The 19,707-nt window shown below is 35.8% G+C and overlaps 1 protein-coding gene across 1 annotated transcript in view; it reads right to left on the minus strand.

Moving 5' to 3' along the window:
• The window catches only part of LOC105209093 (serine/threonine-protein kinase BRSK2), a 63,075-nt gene that overhangs the window by 13,004 nt on the left and 30,364 nt on the right, over nucleotides 1-19,707 (minus strand). The window contains exons 2-5 of the mRNA XM_029038448.2: nucleotides 18,061-18,957; nucleotides 16,034-16,128; nucleotides 7,484-7,710; nucleotides 5,909-6,059 (exon numbers count right to left, since the gene is read on the minus strand). Coding sequence (XP_028894281.2) covers nucleotides 5,909-6,059; nucleotides 7,484-7,710; nucleotides 16,034-16,128; nucleotides 18,061-18,148 — 561 coding nt within the window. The 5' untranslated portion in view covers nucleotides 18,149-18,957. The remainder of the gene's footprint in view (nucleotides 1-5,908; nucleotides 6,060-7,483; nucleotides 7,711-16,033; nucleotides 16,129-18,060; nucleotides 18,958-19,707) is intronic.

Raw genomic sequence — 19,707 nt, forward strand, 5'->3', positions numbered from 1 at the left:
ACATACATTCGCGCTCATTTGTGCATGTCCATACCGCAGCACGCCGCCAGCGTCCATCTCTCTCGCTCTATTCTAACAGTTTGGGACTGGCCCAGAATGTCGTTTACATGTTTTGTCCTGTCGTTGTCATCGCAAGCACAAAATGCATGCCTATTTACAAATATACTTCTGTGGATAAATATACTCAGGGTAACCCAGTTAGCAAAATGGTAATGAGGAAGAGATAATGAGGTTAGAATTGCAGAGATCGGCGATTTAATGATTGGAAAACCATTGGGGGAAAGGAATTTTTCCTCCCCGCTATTGCTGAAGTACTACCGCTAGTCAGTAAACTGTATTATGTTGACTCTGTGTCAGAGATCATATAAAAACAATTAATCTTCAACTCCTAATGTGAGACGGAAAAACAGAAAACCTGAAATTATAGATATGACAGGCTTCTAGGCAACTAACTTGATCCGAACAAGCTATCTTCTATATTTTAAGATCACGAGGTGTAGAAGGGAAGGCTTATGGGTATGAGGTACTCCAAACTGCGGAATCAAAAGTAGGTTTTTATGCCTTAAATCTCGTGTTTTCGAGGTCTGGATTGCACCCACTAAGCATAGACTGATCTCAACGCAGTCTGCTTCGTCTTGAAACCTATGATTCATATTCACTACGGAAGTCAATGTACATTTTCTCTCCTAGGACTTAATGATGTTTGGGCCTTTTGTCGTCTACCGTAAATTGGTTTATCTAATAAGTACTATAACAATTTCCGAAGAATATTATCCAGATTAGAACTCGAGATTATGAAGTAATTTCCCCTGGATCACTTCCCTGAATAATAAAATAGAGATCTCGACCAATAGCGAAAGCACTGGATGGGACTCTAGGAATTATTATGGTGACTTTTTAAAAGAGGGGACCAGTAGTCGAACATTTTTGATCCTTAAACAAATTCGAAAATTTGACAGTCGCGTATATAAGCAAGTTCAAGTTCGAAAATATGACTCAAGATTTCGAACTTCGTAAAGTGCTTCATTTGATGTCAGCGATATTCCCCATTCAACTGAATTACATTTCGTTAATTTTCGCTGACTGGGATTACGAATGGCAACAGCATACACAAATCTTGGCAACACCAGCTGCCAACAACCAGCAACTCAACTATTGCTACACTTGTCAGTCGCATGCCATCAATTCGCTATAGAAATATGTTGCTTTTATTGTTGTTGTTGTAGCTGTTTGCCTGCAGCCGTATTGTCCTCCAGCAGAAATGACCCGCTTGGCCGGCCTCAAAGCATGCGTGTGTGTTTGCGTATGTGCGTCTTTGGCTCTCAACATATGAAATATGCGCTTGTTGTGTGCCACTTATGGATGAGTGTATGAGTCCCCACTTACAACGCTTCGCCGACCATGTTTGGCATTTTGCCGTTACATGTCAATGTCAGCAGCGCGCGGTCGGTATGCTCAACGCTGGTCCACACACTTCCCGTCCGCACTTCCTTCCTGCCGGCGTGACTTTGTAAATATTTGTGATTTTATAAATTTTTCACTCGCAACCGGAGAAGAGCGTACGCTTACGTTTCGCTGCTTGACTATATCTCAGTGGCAATCCATTGCCTCAGCTTCGTCCTTTGTCAAAGTTCGTCTCCCCACCCTTAGCCACCTGCAACACATGTTCACGCGCTCCGCAGCAACCATAGCGCGCATTCGTGTTTGGTCGCTAGTTTTCGATTAGCATATTTCGGTAATCTTTATATGCAAAATTTTCGTAATATTCCTTAGTTTGTTGCTTTTAAATGCCCTGCTTCTGTGTCACCTTCGGTTTCTTTTATTTTACATTTATTTTGAATTTTCTTATCTCCTTTGACATTTATGGAAGATTTATGCGTTTGTTTTATATCTGAGTTATTCAAATCTCAAATGTATTAGCAGGCCTGACAGGAAATGAGTGTGAATGTGTTGTGTGGAGTTGGAGAGTCGAAGTAGATATATTAGTGTGCTTGGTGGTAGAATTTTAAATAGTAGTGCAGTGTGATGATTTAATTTTTCGTATTTCTTTATTGTATTTGTAATAAAGCTCAACTGGGTATCTGGTTTATTTGGAGTATAATATTAAAGCTTAGTAAAGCTTAAAGTATTTCGAACTTGCTAGTGATTATTAAAACTTTTGATCAAAATGTATGATTGCAAGTAGTCTCGGTTATAATGGGAGTGATTAAGTCCTTAATATTGGGTATCTTCGAGGCATATGATGTTTTTATAATAATAATGAACGTTTTCAACTTTCAACCGTAGCATTTTTTTACTTAGATAGCTTCGTTAATCCTTTCAGCTCCCTTCAGAAGCACATTACTTAGATTTTTCTGTATTTGACTTGCCATAAGAACTCACCACCTAGGTTTTGACAATTTCGTTGTTCAAGTTAAAACTCTAACTCCTATTAGGTTTTCCAATACAACCGACCTCGTATTCTCTATTTTCAATCCCATCATTTGTTGACTTTAGAGATCTCTATGAAAGTCCGACATCTTTCAGAAAAATCCGTATGGAACACTGTTGTTACCATGAGCATTGATGACCATATGATCACGCCCTAACCAACTCATGTCAAAAATAATGCATATGTACACCTTCAAATTAATGACGCAAGCTCCATGTAAACTTCATATAAAAGCCTATTCTACTTTTATTTATATAAATATACTTTTCGAGTTACTCCAAAACGGCTCGGGCACTCCAAAACGCTAATGTGAAACTAAATGCGTTTTTTTGTGATGGTGATAACAGTAACTCGAAACCGCTCAGTAGATTTTAATGAATTTATACAGCTTTTAGAATACATAATAATCCTGTGCCTGATCAAACCTTTTTTTTCAAAATTTTGGATTTATTGAGACCATAATTTAAAAAAAAAAAAAAAATTCCAGTGACCGCCATTTTGTTAATTTTTGAAAAAATAAAAAACGAAAAAGCTTCGATTAGGCCTATGATTATCTATTTATAAAACTAATTTTTCTAATCCTATTGACTTTAGAAGAATCTCCAAGGACTTATTGGCACCGCAAGAATCTTTGAAACTGGGTCAACACAAACAGCTATTACTTTGGAAATTATATAATTTTTTTTTCAAATTTCCGTGACTTCAAGTCAAAACATTGTGTTTTGTTGCTTTTGTAAAATAACATGATTTAATTGCAAAGAAATTTACTGATTTTTTCTCTGACTACCCCTAACCCCTTAAATTTATTTTGTTTCTTTTATATTAAAGACTAAGTGTCAAAGATATTATCTCAACTAAAATTATTAGGGAATCAAATATTTGTGATAGGAAGCCACATCACATTGATCGTTTTATAGTTTTCTTTCTATCGTTGGCGAATCCGAATAGAGTTACAAGATATTTATAAGTCACATATCATAAATCGATATCATTTATTTACCAGGATTTTTATACTCTCGCAACAAAAGTTGCTAAAGAGGGTATTATGGGAGGGGAGGTTGCTTTCGAAAATGAGCAAAATCGGACCACTGTCACGCCCACAAAATGGCGAAAACCGAAAACACATAAAGTGCCATAACTAAGCCATAAATAAAGCTATGGAAATAAAATTTGGTATGAAGGATCGCACTATGAGGGGGCATATTTGGATGTAATTTTTTTGGGGAAGTGGGCGTGGCCCCGCCCCCTACTAAGTTTTTTGTACATATCTCGCAAACCAATAGAGCTATATAAACCAAACTTTCTACAGTCGTTTTTTTAGCCACTTCTTAATACAGTCTAAAAATGAAAGAAATCGGATAATAACCACGCCCCCTTCCCATACAAAGGTTAGGTTGAAAATTACTAAAAGTGGGCTAACTCACTAACCAAAAACGTCAGAAACACTAAATTTCACATAAGAAATGGCAGATGGAAGCTACACTCAGATTTTTTTACAAAATGGAAAATGGGCGTGGCGTCGCCTACTTATGGGTCAAAAACCATATCTCAGGAACTACTCGACCGATTTCAATGAAACGTGATTTGTAATAGTTTTCTTACATCCCAATGATATGTTGTGAAAATAGGCCAAATCGCTTCACAACCGCGCCTACTTCCTATATACCAGAACTTTGAAGACGATCTGAATCGTTTACTTTACAATATATAAAGTAAGCACTAGTAAAGATATCGGTGCAGAACTTTGCACAAATACTATGTTTATAGTGTGGCAGTCCCATTCTAAAAATCGCCGAAATCGGACCATAGGTTTTTAAGGCCCCATATATCGAACACGAGTGCCTCGGTGCTTCTAACCTAATTTTTATTATGGTTTCCAACTTTCAATGGACTTTATACAATATATATGTCGAATATGTGGGTCAAATTGTGTATTATATAATATTAATAAAGTTAAATAAATAAATTGCGAGAGTATAAAATGTTCGGTTACACCCGAACTTAGCCCTTCCTTACTTGTTTTTATAAATCTTGTGGTAAGAAAAAAAGTTGTAATGGTATAGTTGTAATGGTCTTACTTTTTTTGAACTTCTAATAAATTGAAACAGAACCAATCTTGCAAAAACGCAGTTAAAAACTGGCAGAAGTTTCCATTTCGTAGGAGCCAGAAATTTGCAAAGCTCTGGGGCTTATGTGATAAAGTATAAAGATAAGGTTGCGATACGATACGTCAAAACGAAAGGAACTACAAAATTCGTATAGAAAAGTCTTCCTTATTTTATTTATAACGTCACAAAGCAATGTATTTTGCTGTCAAATGAATTTCAAATAAAGTATAGGAACAAGTCTGTCATAATCTCATTTCCTATAACTCTTGGGTAAACATTTTTTGATGTTTAAAATATTCCTTCCTAATCATGCCTCAATCAGGCCTCTCGTACTAATCTTATAGTCAAAATGTTAAGTATTTCCTACGATTAACTATTTCATTTCATATTGCATATTAATTATAATTACTAAAATGCCTTTTACCTTTCATTTGGCCAATCCGACAATTTTTTTTCTATTTTAAACGCTTTGCGAACTCATCTCTTAATCATATCCGCGATACTTCACTTTTACGCCATCAACGAGATAATTAACTAATTAACAGCCTAAATATCAGCAATACACCTCGTAGGTGCACCGTTAGATAAGTGGGATAGTTGACTTTGAGCGAACGCGTTGGCAATATTTACCGTTAACGTTGATGGGCAGCAGCAGCAACGGCAGCATTACATTAGCATCATCATCGGAAAGGTATTAGTATGCGAGCGTTAACAACGAAGCTGATTTTAGTTTATATAGAGGTAATTCTATATGTATGTACATATATATACTGTCCTCTATATATATGAAAATAATATATATCTCCATGCTATGGCAACGCTTTGCTTATTAGCACAGATTGAAGCACGCTGACATGGCCACTTTTGCTCTCATTTGGCATGCTGCAGTGGCTCCAGCCACTTGTCCTTGCCCAACCAGCACTGCAGTCACACGCAGACACACATACATACAGACCTACTAGGTGGAGATCCGTACGTATTTGCACAGCTTTCCGAGCTGCTTTGCCTGACTGCCTGGCTGCCTGCAGCTGTTGCCAAAAGTGGCGAGCTTATGCGGGACAATATTTAACTTTACATAAAAGCGGAAGAACCAAACTGCACGCACACACCCATACGAACACATAGAAAGACATCAATTAACACTGTTAGTTGTCTGTATGTGTGTGTGTTGGGTTGCTTCACTATGAAGCTGTTGCTAATCTATATGCCTAAATCTCTGCAGCTAAATATGGCCCAACCAAACACACTCAACTCGCCGAACTTTGGCGTTTGGTTGGACGCTGGTGTCATAGTCATCATCGTCATCATCATCATCATCAGTTTTGTGGCGCGCACGGATTTACCGTTACCTATAGAATTTTACACTTACCCTTATGACCTCGGGACATGCATAATGCGGCGATCCACATGAGGTTTCCAACATAGAACCGGCCGGTTGCAACGAAGCCATACCAAAATCGGCAATTTTGATGTTGTTCTTTTCGTCCAGCAGCAAATTTTCGGGTTTCAAATCTCGATGACTGCAAATGTATGAAGCAATAATAAATGTGGTGATGAAAAATTTATGCGCATACATATGTCAGTTACAATGTAAAGTATATGTGTCTAGATGGTGCAAGCGGATTAGGCGGAAAAGTTATTTAATGCCTGGCGACGTGGCAAATTGGCTAGGCATGAAAGTTGACTTGGCAGCGCCATTTGGTGATAAAGTCGCACCCGCACACGCTTGGGGAATTGTTGGAGCAGCAAATTTAAATGTGATTGAGGACAATAAAATGCAATGAAGTTGGAAATTAAAATTGAATTACTAAATTTTGGTACTAATTTTGTACTAAAATTTTTTAGTACTTATGTTCTAATAAAAAAAATCAATGGAAATTTTTGTCTAACATCTCTTTCAATAATTTTACTGTCTTTGTGAGTATTTTAGGACGAGTATACTAAAGTTTTGATCTAAAATTAATAACAGTGGTGTACTAAAAGACTTGTCTTGTCTTGTCTTGTATTGTCTTGTCTTGTCTTTTGCCATGAATTGTCATGTCTTGTCTTGTCTTGTCTTGTCTTGTCTTGTCTTGTCTTGTCTTGTCTTGTCTTATCTTGTCTTGTCTTGTCTTTTCTTGTCATGTCTTGTCATGTCTTATCTTGTCTTGTCTTGTCTTGTCTTGTCTTGTCATGTCTTGTCTTGTCTTGTATTGTCTTGTCTTGTCTTTTGCCATGTCATGTCATGTCTTGTCCTGTCTTGTCTTGTCTTGTCTTAACCAAAATATTTGTTTTGTTCCCAAATGGCTTACGCCACATTCCATGTGTACTAAAATCATTGTACTAAAAAAGTGTAAAACGAAATAACACTGAAACTCTGTTTTTAGTATTTTTCTGTACTGAAAAAATGTTCGAATTTTTTTTTCTATTTTGATATATGTATTTTGGGTGTACTAAAAATATTTAAAAAAAATTGTTTTCAAAATATTTAAAAATAATTAACTTAACTTTAGTACCACCTAAATGTACACCAGAGTGAAAGTTTTGCATTAAAAGGTCATTCAAAAATATTTTTTGTACTAAAGTGCTTGGAAGTACTAAAACATCTGAGCAATGAAACAGTATTTGAACTTGTATACTAAATTGTGTGGTCTAAAAGCAAAATTACGGCTGGGGTTTTAATTTAATATGCGAATTGTATTTCTAAAAATATTGCTAAAAAAATTGGTACTAAAAATATTGTATTAAATTTGAGCACTGAAAATTTTGTACTAAATTAGTCAAAAAAGTATTAAAATTTAAATGGTTTAGTTCTCGCTTTAGTTAAGAATTGAATGGCATTTTTTTCGCATATCTTGATCTACATACGAATTGTACTAAAATTATGCACTACAAATAAATATCATTTTTTTGTCACCATTAACGAGAAAACAGTTTTTCGATATATCAACTATATAACACTTACCATATGGAATGTGAATGACAAAAATCCAATGCTGATATTATTTGACGGAAAAATTTACGTGCCTCCTTCGGCGTCAGTCGTCCTTTTTTCACTAAATAATCAAACAATTCACCACCCGAAACATGTTCTAATATTAAGTATAAATATTTTTTATTCTCATAAACATCGCTCAATCCCAAGACATGTGGATGATCAATCAATTTCATAATAGCAATTTCACGTTCCACCTAGAAAAAGTGAGAAAAGGAATAAAGAAAGAAACGATATTAATAACAACGAAACAGGTAGAAAGGAAAGTGTCTAGTATATTAAGTAAATAAAAGCTATAGACGCAAGTCGATTATGTGCATAGTATATTTTTAGAAATAGTTAAGTCAATATATTGAGTTATGACGATAGAGACACTAGTGACAAAGTCAACTTTTTTTCACTTAATTTTTACGGCAATATATCAGTTGTTGGTGTTCTATAACACTGCTTGTTATCTTATTGATGAATTATGTGTTTTTATATATTATTCCGAATATATCACATTACGCACCCACCTTCAAACTATTTTCATATATTTTTGTCATTTTAATATATTTTTTATACTCAATACACTGATTTTCCCCAGCGAGTAGTTAAATAGCTTAAACTTCAATTAGCTTCTCGTTTGCGTAATTCCAACAAATCTCTAATGACCCCTCTCCTCTTTAGGGAAGTGGCCTATTTCCAAGCCGATTTATGAAATAAAATGCAATGGCAAAGGCTTACAAATGCAATTAAAAGTGTATTAAGTGTAATTATTTGAAATATTATCAAAACTTTTAGTTTGCTAGTTTTTATTAAGCTCACTGAAGTCGACTTAAGTTAATTTGACTATTGATTTAATTTTTAGTGAAAATTAATTGCTGATTGCATAGGTCTTTATGGCTTAAAATAAACACGTCTATTTTAATATATCATAAATATTATTATTGGACTAATACTAGATGGAATTTTGGCAAAAATAATATTCAAGTAATATGTATAACGATATTATTCCACAGTTCCAGAACTACTAACTATTCCTCAATCTTTATTTTGTCTTTAGTTTGATGAATACCATGCTCAAACGAGTCAATTAATTGAGTCAATTCAGATATTACTTAATTGAGCGGAACTGATGTTGAAATATACTCCATTTGGCTTAAAGTATTAATATTTCATAGCTGTCTAAAATGGTTTCTAAATCTAATATATAAAATTCTCGTGTCACGGTGTACGTTATTGAACTCCTCTGAAACCGCTCGACCGATTTTCGTGAATCTTAACGTGCATATCGGCTAGAGTGGAGAATCGGACAACATCTATTTTTCATCCTCCTAAATGTTAAGGGTGGTCCACCCCTAAATTTTTTTAACTTTCCGCGAAGAAAATTAAAAATTTTCTAAAATCGGGAAGTTATTGGTTGTTGAAGTTCAAACCGATCTGGCTAATTTTAGTCTTGAAATATTCGTGGAAGACCAGAAAAAGATTAGAAAGTGAGTAAATATGTAAAAATTGCGAGGAAGATATCAATAAGAGAATTTTATTCGAGTTGACAAGAAAAATATAAATGAGAAAACAAAAAAAATAATATTTTGAAGGTTGTCATTGTTGCTTTGTTAAAATATTTTTGTTATTGTTCAATTGTATAAGGTTGTGTCGATAGCCCAAAACAATTTGTAACAATTAAGGAAAGGCTAAGTTCACGTCCAACCGAACATTTTACACTCTCGCAATTTATTGATGTAATTTTATTAAGATAACACACAATATGACCTATATATTCGGCATAAAGTCCCATAGAAAATCATAACATATAGTATATAAGGGCTGATGTGATTCCAGAACCAATTTCACTGATTTTAACCACCAAGGTTAACGGGAATAGGGGCAACTTAACACCTGTTAGTAGGCAAACAAACGGCACATTCGGCCTTGAAATTACTCCTAAATTGCAAATGAATGAAACACCAGTCGGCAAAATCGCCAAAAATAGCGCTATAACGAAGATTTTCCAAACATTCAAGAAGTCGCTTGAGGTACTGCACAGGACTTTATAAGATCTTGATTGTCAATAAACGTTTTTGGCGGAGCCAGGATTCTGTTAACAGGTGATTTACGCCAGACTCTTCCAATTACTCCTGGATCAACTGTTACTGACGGGCTAATCGCATGCCTAAAGTAATTTAATTTGTGGTGACACATAAAGAATCGCAAATTAACAACTAACATTTGAGTGTTTTTGCAACAATATCAAATTGCGATTGTAGAAGCAGTTGGAAATGGTAGGGTCGCAGTTGACACCTCGATGGATTAATAGCATTTCCAACAGATTTCTGTCACTTCATTGACTTGAAAGAGAAGTTTTCCTGACATGAAACCTCAATATGATAACCATAAATGACTGATTGAATGACCTATATTGGTGGTAAAAAAAACAAAGATATCGATGATCGAGTTGACACAGCCACAAACCAGGATGACGTAGTCAATTATCCCAAACTATTTAAAATTGCCTGTACCCTCACCACTCACTTTGCAATTAAAAGTAGTGTGAGTTGTCATCATGCTGCGTTACATCGACCTCGAGTAATCAATATTGTCGCCGAAGCCAAGATTGGACCAACTTAATTTAATGTATACCTTAGCCACAACAACGTGTGGCCGGGTCTGCTAGTGTATCAATAAAAACTTCAAAGAGATATCGTAAATGAAAACGATGACAACTCAACTGTGGATAACAACTCAACTTTGAACACAGGCATTAATCTGTTAATGGCTTACATATTACTAATACTTGCAACATTTGGCCATATGCTATATATTCTGACGCTATTTTCATGCAAATTTCATTTCTCTAATAAACATGATATTTACTTTTCTCATTCAGCATACTTCACAGGATTGCATGAGTTACTTTTCATACATTAATTGTACATTAAGCGTAACGGTGTAATTAGTTAAATGTTCTATTGTATTGTAAATTGAGATAAATGTTCTCAAGTGATTAAATTGATGAAGTAAGTAATGGCCTTTTCACACAGGAGCTAATTGATCAATTAACCGGTCTTTGCTCGATTAAAACGCTGATTAAGATCGGTTTACCATACAAAATAAAAATCTATATTCCTTTTTTTTTTTAATTTTATTCGACTTGAAAATGAAATGCAATTCGGCGAAAGAAACCGTATTTGTAATTATATAAATGTTTTTTGTCTGCGAGTTATTGAGTTGGATGTCGCGGCGATGAAAAGAAAAAAACAAAAATGTATAACAGCTGATCGGTTATCGAGTAACCGGCAGTATGGAGGGCAAAAACTGGTTTCTCAATAAAAAATTTAATTGAACTATTAGTTTGGCTATGTGCAAAGGCTATAAGTAGGTTTGAACTTGGTTCAGAAAGTTTTTGATATAAATTGAAGCCTAGCCTAGCCTACATTGGGCAGTAGTCAAAAGACTGAATCTTAGCTGAAAAAAATGATTATGTGATAAGATGGAAGTAAAAAAATAATTTTTTCTCTGAGATAGAAAATTCCTAATCGTAAATGAAATGGATATACTGTTCAGCAAATTAACGTTAGCAGGGACCATTAAAAACACTTTAGAATCGACAAAAAAAATTTTAATGTTTTTGGTTCCGAGTAATAAGGTTGTTCCACAAGTTCTGTTCAGAATAATTTGCAAACCTGACAACGAGTAAAGAGCAGAGAGCATAAGGGGTGGCAATTAGTGAGGCTGATCGGAAATTCATGACAACCGAATTTCAGCCTCTTAACTATTGCTGCATACTTTAAATATGAATTCCACCGAGCAGAATTAATAAGAGGGCATTCTCGTGAATGAGACGATAATACAGCTAAAAAAATATCGATTTTCCCAAATTTTAAAATCGTTTATGAATAGATAGACATAGGTGCATATGTATATATTTATCCATTCATATAGTATCAAGCATTTTAGCCATAATCGTGTTACACTTTACACTCTATCCTACATTTTCGTATTCATTGAATATCTGAATAGCTGTGTAAGTACCTTAAGAAATATTTGCTCGTCTATACCTTATAGTATTTGTTCACATACATACATGTAAAGAGTTCCACTAACTACCAATTTCTCTTTTCAGCGAAAAGCTTTCAACTGAAATGAAGTTATCGAAAAGCTGCTTACGTTTAATGTGCACTCAAAAAAATGACGACTTCGTGACCTAAATACACAATAATCAAAGTTGATAAGGATTTTACGACAAGCAAGGCGACAGCGAGACGAAGTCGCTGGTATGAAGAACTACAATGAGGGATTGAGGAAAAAAATTATATAATAGTACTCGTATTATTTCATACAAATATATCACATTTGTATGTTAAGAATTGAATGTTATATAAATACTTCCGTCGCTGGCATAAAAAATATTCCATTTAAATTAAAAGTTATTAAGCGTGAAAGATCATTAACCACAAAGCTGGGCGCTTATAGCCAGTTAGTAAGAAAAAAAACCCGTAATAAACTTCACTACCCACAAATACCTTTTTTATATTTTTTTCGATTTTTTTTATTTCCCCTTCTTTATTATCCACAATTTCTGTTAGTCAACTATGGGAAAACACGTGTCACTAATGAAAATTTATATCCGCTTCGCACACCAGCAAGTCGCCACAAACAATACTGTGCGCATTAATAAACTAAAAAAATAAAAACAACAAAAAAAAGCAACAAAAAAGTGCAGACAAAGCGAAAACTAAAAACCGAAAACAAAAGCAAATATTAAATATTAAATATAAAAGCCAGAGTCAGAGCAAGCAGGAATACGTACATATATACATATACATATATGTATACCCTTGAGAATAGCAGCAACAAAAGCTTTAGGCTTTCGACTGCAAATAACAATAAACACATTTAGACATACATACACACACACTCACATGTTTGCTTGTTTGTTGTAGAAAAGAACACAAAAGGACGAGGCATACAAGCGATAATCGAAAACTAGCCGAACTAAAAATATTTGTCGAAAGGATTTCGCTGCTGAACTGGCGCAGTCAAGCGGCCGCATATGCGGTGTGTGTGCCCCTGTGTGTGTGTGTGTGAGGGCCAAATATTTAGTTCGCGTGCAGGCTGTCGATTTTTCGGCCAACATGCAGGCTAACCATTAAACAGTTAGTAAGCAAACTGGGGGAAGGACACTGTATTTGATTCCATTTTTTTCTAATTTTTTTACTATTTTCATTTTATATAATGGGAAGCATCAAACAATAGAATTGGACATATGTAGTAACCAATTGAATGGATAGCGCCTGATGGGTTTGTTATTGTTATTCGGTGGTGATGGTGATGGTGGTGGTGGTTTGAGTGTGCGATTGAGCTTCGGTATTTTTTTATAGAAATAATAAAAGGTGCTGAGGAAATGTAGGAAATGTTATATATAAAACTCAATGATGGCCAATATGTTTCAAATGCTTGGCAAGAATAACAAAATATTTTCAGTTGGTTAGGAAAAATGTGACAAAGAAAGGAGCTTATGTATGTGTAGTTGTTGTTGTTGTAACGGTTACTCAAGCCTGCCTGAAGCGACAAGCCTAGGCCCAGGAAACGAGTTGTTTCAATAGGGTCGGATCAAAGGGAAAGGGGTGTTAGATGAGTAGTATTTAGGGAGCATGCAAATAGGTGTTTAGTGTCATGCGGGGACTCTTTGCATGCAGGACATATGATGAGTATGTCAGGGTCTAGTCTGGATATGTAGGAGTTTAGTCTGCTACAATATTCAGAACGAATTTGCGCAAGGGTCACTCTAGTTTCGCGAGGCAACTCGAGCTCTGTGTCTGCGACAGGGGCTGTTGTTTCTCCATGTACGCCATTCACGGGGAGGGAGTCAATGAAGGTGTTAATGGCTCTTCTGTGAATGACGTTCAGTGCTTGTCTATAGTTTGTCGCATCCGAAGTCTTGCCGGTATAGTCTTGTAGGTCGTCGACGTATTTCAGGAAGGTACTCTGTAGCTGTCCGGAGAGCGGTGTTTTGACAAGTCTGAAGCTTCCCCATCTGCGTCCTATTGCATTCAGGCGACCATATTGGGGCTGAGTAGTTTAGCACCGGCCGGCCGTTTGCCTGGCAAGTTGCTAACAATGTTTATTTGTCTTTACCCCAGGTGCTGCCAGCTAGCGACTTGGGGATTTTGTTGCGGCTCTGTACCTTGATTACAATCGCGGTCGTGTGGGGAGTGAAGGAGTACAGGTGCAACACCCGAAATGTTGGGGTTATTGGCCGTCGGAATTTTAATGCTATCGACTTAAATGTTCAGGACTAGACTGTTCTCCTACGTCCAATTCGTGAATAGGGTCGCTGTGGATTTGGTAGTGGAGAGTGTTAGGCTCCTAGCAGTGAAGAAGGTAGCCGTTTACTTTCGAACACATGTCATCGATTCCATTTAGCTTACTCTATGTCCATGCTTATTTGAGGTCGAACATTTCATTTACTCCAGTTTTTATGTGATCATTCAGTGGGTCAAGGGTACTTTATGTGCTTTAGCGGCTCTTTTTATGATCTCTAAATTATAATTAATAAGCGTATCACTAGCTCTACTCTGATTAAAAAGGTGATGTACGAAGAATTTTGTTAGCAGTTTGAACCTATAGATGGCGCTGTGAATGATATTTATGTAAAACTACATTTTATTGTGCGATTTTCTCAAATCGTGGTCCGTATTGGGTTCGAAATACACAGATATTTATGTTAGTCTTAAAAAAACTGGATCCGTTCTTTGTTTGAATTCATAGATGTCGCTGTGGGTGATTTCTACATTAAACTCGTTTTTATGGTGTGATTGAATCGATTTGTACTGTATTTGATTTCTGAATTGGCGCTGTGATCGGTACTTTCATGAAATTTGTGTTATCTTCCTATTATGTCAGATTTACAGTTCGATTTGACTACAAATTGCGACGTACTTGGCTTAGTTATACGCGAAAATATACTTTATTGGAAATATCAAAGACCTTGGATGACTATTTTGTAATAAATTTCAAGTTCATAATATCAGCTAGTGTCAGTAAATAGGGAAAATTACGGAACAGTGATTAAAGAAGAGAGAAACCCTTTCTGTTCGTCTATAGCTTGATGTAACTTGGTAGACGTGTTTCTTGGCACTATAGGAAGGTCACTTTCGAAGATGTGCGAATCGGACCATTGCTACGCCCACAAAATGGCGAAAACCGAAAACAACCAAGGGCCATAACTAAGCCATAAATAAAGCTATGAAAGTAAACTTTGGTACAAAGGGGTATATTTGGATGTAATTTATTTGGGGATGTGGGCGTGGTCCCGCCCCGTACTAAGTTTTTGGTACATATCTCGTCAACTACTAAAGCTTTATCAACCAAACTCTCAGAAGTCATGTTCTTCAGGGACTTCCTTATGCAGTCCAAAAATGGAGGAAATCGGGTGTTGAAAGCCACTAAAAATGCTTTAAATCAGTAAGGAAAAACATCAGAAACCTTAAATTTCATTATAAAGAAGGTAGGAATTGGTATACAAAATTTTAAGCGGGTGTGGCTCCGCCCACTTATGGGTCAAAAACCATATCTCCGAAAATACGCTACCAATTTCAATGAATTTCGGTTTGTAATATTTTCCTTGCATCTCTATGATGCTGATAACTTGACCTAGCTCCAATATACCTAATATTAGAGTTCCAAACATTCAATCGTCTTTATTCCATATATATGATGAATATGTGGGTCAAATTGTTTATTAAATAATATTAAATAAATAAATTGCGAGAGTATAAAATATTCGGTCACAACCGAACTTAGCCCTACCTTACAAATTTTGAATCGCTAAACTACATTTAGTAAAATTTTGTATATGAAAAATATTTAAAAAATTAAAATAAATTTTGTTTTGGCATTTTTATATCAGAAACATTTTTATAAATTAGCTTATTTAAGTAGAAGAGCAGCTGGAATGGAAATTTAATATATTTATGCTTTTTGCAGGCCCTTATTTCTATCTATGTTCAGTATTTTTTTAAGTGCAAGTCTATATTTCTATTATCCTTTAGAATAAACTGTAAAAAGATATTTAAAATTGTTCAAATCGTAGTCTGCTAAACTTGGCAGCAATATCATTCCCCATGTAAACCAATTTAAACCACTTGATCACAGCATGTTTGCAAATACGCTACATGATTTGCGCCTTCATACTATCAAAAGCCAGTAGTCGCACGACACGGCGTATACGTGACATTAATTTGGCGCACAACGCCGACTATTACACAACAGCGACAGCCGTAAAAAAACAACAAAACTTGCTCAAAACTACTTTTGCGTGTCTGTGCTAATGACTTATATCGTTAACACTAACGTTCGTGACGCACACGCTCGCCACCGACGAGGCGCACATTTATCTTTCTACGAATGTAGCTAAATGTCTGCCTGTCTACAGCTGTGCCATACATTTGGCTGTGATATTATCTATTTTTCTCATCGTCCGCTTTTGGTATGTTTCTTCGATTTTCAAGAGTTGTAGAGTTGTTGTGTACTCACCTTCATTAACACCGATTCGCTGAGCTTTTCGCGATTGATTATTTTAATGGCCACCTTACGACCGAGCACACAGTGTACGCCCAACTTAACCAAGCCTAGAAAGACAGTAAGCAAGAAAACATAGATAAATTTACAGTCATATGTGTTTGTTTGTAGTGTGTGTGGAAGAAAAAAAGTGAAGTGGAGAGTGCTCGTTTGGAGTTGCTTGTTTAACAAATTGCCACACAAGCACGCTTGTACAATACACTGTGGCCAAACCGAAATTTATGCAATAACAACAACAATCAATTGTTGCCACAATTTTTCAAATACCCAAGCCAACGCCAATTTCACACTTGCGTCGCCGTCTGCACGGCTCATTCCATAACCAATTTGAATGCAAAGTGCCAGCTGAGGAGCTTGTGTGAAATTGGCATGGATAGCGCTGTGTATTTTTACAGTTCAACGCATGTGTGGTTACATATGTATGTGTTAGATATACATACCAAAATGTATGTTCAAAAAATAACGGGAATTTTCCTTTTTGAAAAATAATATAAGAAAATAAAAAAAATATAAACAAGTTAGGAAAGGCTAAGTTTGGGTGCAACCGAACATTTTATACTCTCGCAATTTATTGATATATTTTTATTAAGATAACACACAATTTGACCCAGTTTGAAAATCCTATAATTAGGTATATGAAAGCTAGGGGAAGTTACACTATTAGAAGAAAAATATTTCCTCTACATTAAATTAAGATACCGGAGAGATTTACCGAAATTTTCGGTGAAAAATTACCATGGGGCACTGAATTCTTCATATTCGATATTCGGGGCTTTGAAAAGTTATAGTCCGATTTCGACAATTTTTTCACAAGTGATGCCACAGATCATATACAGTATTTGTGTAAAGTTTTATTTCGCTATCTTCATTGGTTCCTTATGTATATATTATAAAGTGAAGGAATAAGATGGAGTTCAAAATTGCGTTACATGGGAAGTTGTCGTGGTTGTGAACCGATTTCATCCATTTTCCACACGTGTCTTCAGGGTGTCATGAAAATATTATATACCGAATTTCATTCGAATCGGTCGAGTAGTTCCTGAGATATGGTTTTTGACCCATAAGTGGGCAATGCCACGCCCATTTTCCATTTTGTAAAAATATCTGAGTGCAGCTTCCGTCTGCAATTTCTTCTGTAAAATTTAGTATTTCCGAAGTTTTTCGTTAGTGAGATAACCCACTTTTAGTAGTTTTCAACATAACCTTTGTATGGGAAGTGGGCGTGGTTATTATCCGATTTCAACTATTTTCATGGTGTGTAATGTGTACGTAAGAGAATCAACTGCTGAAAGTTTGGTTTATATAGCTTTATTGGTTTGCGAGATATATACAAATAATCGATTAGGGGCGGGGCCACGCCCACTTCCCAAAAAAAATACATCCAAATATGCCCCTTCCTAGTGCGATCCTTTATTCCAAATTTTACTTTTGTAACTTTATTTATAGCTTAGTTATGACACTTTATGTGTTTTCGGTTTTCGCCATTTTGTGGGCGTGGCAGTGGTCCGATTTTGGCCATTTTCGAAAGCAACCCATATTCCCAAGGAACATGTGTTCCAAGTTTTTTCAAGATATCTCAATTTTTACTCAAGTTATCCGTTGCACGGACGGACGGACGGACAGACAGACATTCGGATTGTGACTCGTCTCGTCACTCTGATCATTTTGATATATATAACCCTATATCTAACTCGTTTAGTTTTATGACTTACAAATAACCGTTATTTGAACAAAACTAGATAGTATATCTTAGCAACTTTTGTTGCGAGAGTATAAAAAGGTCACACGGAGTCATAAAAATAAAAAATAAAAAATTTCGAAAATTTTCCCGTTATTTTTTGAACACATCTCGTATATGCATTGAAGTCTTGAGTGACTACAGAACTCTCCCTTTTCGAAGCACTAACTCCATTTACACTCAGTTTGTTTTTTTTTTTTCATTTGCTTGTTTGTTATTTTTTGTTTTTCTCAACACAACTCACCCGTCTGTCCTTTGCCCAGCGTCTTCTCCAGACGATATGGCCCCACAAATTGGCAATTTTCCGCTGTCGTATTATTTTCCTTCTGCATTTTGTTAGCGTTGTTCGTTGTTGTTGCTGCCCCGAACAGTAATCCAGTTTTTTCTGTTGCTCTTGTTTGTGTTCTTGTTGTTGTTGCTGTTCCTCTGTACACGTATGCCGCTTCAGCGCTGCTGCTACTACACTACGACTACACAAACAACGATACGCTGAAATTTCCATACACGCACACACTTCTACAGGCACACGTACACACACCGCCACTCTCAACGCCTCAGCAACTTCTTCAAACACTAACGGCACTTTCTGTACACGCTAGCCGCCGCCTGGCCGTGTGGTTGGTTTCTAGCGAACGCTTTAAGCAAACTTTCAATGCTTTTCAAATGTTTGCTAAAATTTTTCTTTTTTGCTGTTGTTGTTGTATTTATTTCACTTTCAAGTGTGTGTATGAGTATATATGTAGGTATGTGGCTCGTATGTGTGGGCGTTGTACGCCTTCGTAAACACCACCACCAACGCTATAGTTAAATGGGTTAAAGTTCGTTTTTAATTACTTTTTCACTGTAGCACTCATTGCTGTTGCTGCTACTGTTGTTGTTGCTACTGGTGATGTTATTGCATATCGCTGACGTTTTATTGGCTTTTCCTCTCTTTCGCTTCCGTACTTACAGTTATACTGCAATTGTATTTAGTTTCATCACCACCACTGCTTTGAGTTCTCGCTTTAGTTGATGCCGCGGCGAGCGCTCACAATTGCTGCTGCATTAATTGGTTTTGCCGCAAACAAAAAAATTGCTTTCGCATAAAAACTGATTTCGATGCTTTTCATCTTTTTCTCTCTTCAGTTTTTCGTTGCTTTATCTGCAAAATGGAATTTGAAAAATAGTTATTGATTAGCCAATTGCTGCAGTGCAGTGTGTGAAATGTGAGGTTGTTAATTTGAGTGATTGGAAAATTGAGTAGACTTGTATAGTTTGGAATAATATTTTAGTTTAATTTTTGTTGTTTTTGGTTTGAGTGTTTTGTTTCTGAAATATTTTTTATGTACTACAATCGAATTTATTTCCTACATCTAACATTTTGCTCATACATTCAACATTAAACGATATCATCATAACAATTCTGAGATAGATATAATATTTTTCAGTTTAATTAGAGTTTTAATTTTAGTAGTGGTTCCAGAAATTGGTTTATAACCCCACATTGTATATATATTTTGTATACTGATACATCTTTATAATCAGCCACTTGCCCCATGTGACATTCATTCGTTGGTAGAATTAGTTCCTAACTATAGACTTCAGTTAACCATAAAACCGTATGTCGTTCGTAGTATAGTTTTAGGATGAGTGCTACTTCGAAAAACCAGGGTTATTTATCAGTTTCCGAGGAACATTAAAGAAAACTGTTACAGAGTTCTTCGGCGGGCAAGTTCCGAACACCTTTAATAAGTTTGTCATAAAATTCCATCAGCCATTTGAAGCTCGCTTGGAATTTGTAAGACCATCTATTTCTCGCATAACAGCAAGACTCTTGCTACAAATCATGTAAGAGGTTATATATCTAGCAGAAGGTGTAAATGGAATCTAATCGGATATGGCTTGGTCATTC

Source organism: Zeugodacus cucurbitae, chromosome 4 (genome assembly GCF_028554725.1).
Source record: "Zeugodacus cucurbitae isolate PBARC_wt_2022May chromosome 4, idZeuCucr1.2, whole genome shotgun sequence".
In the NCBI taxonomy this organism is placed as follows: Eukaryota; Metazoa; Arthropoda; class Insecta; order Diptera; family Tephritidae; genus Zeugodacus; species Zeugodacus cucurbitae.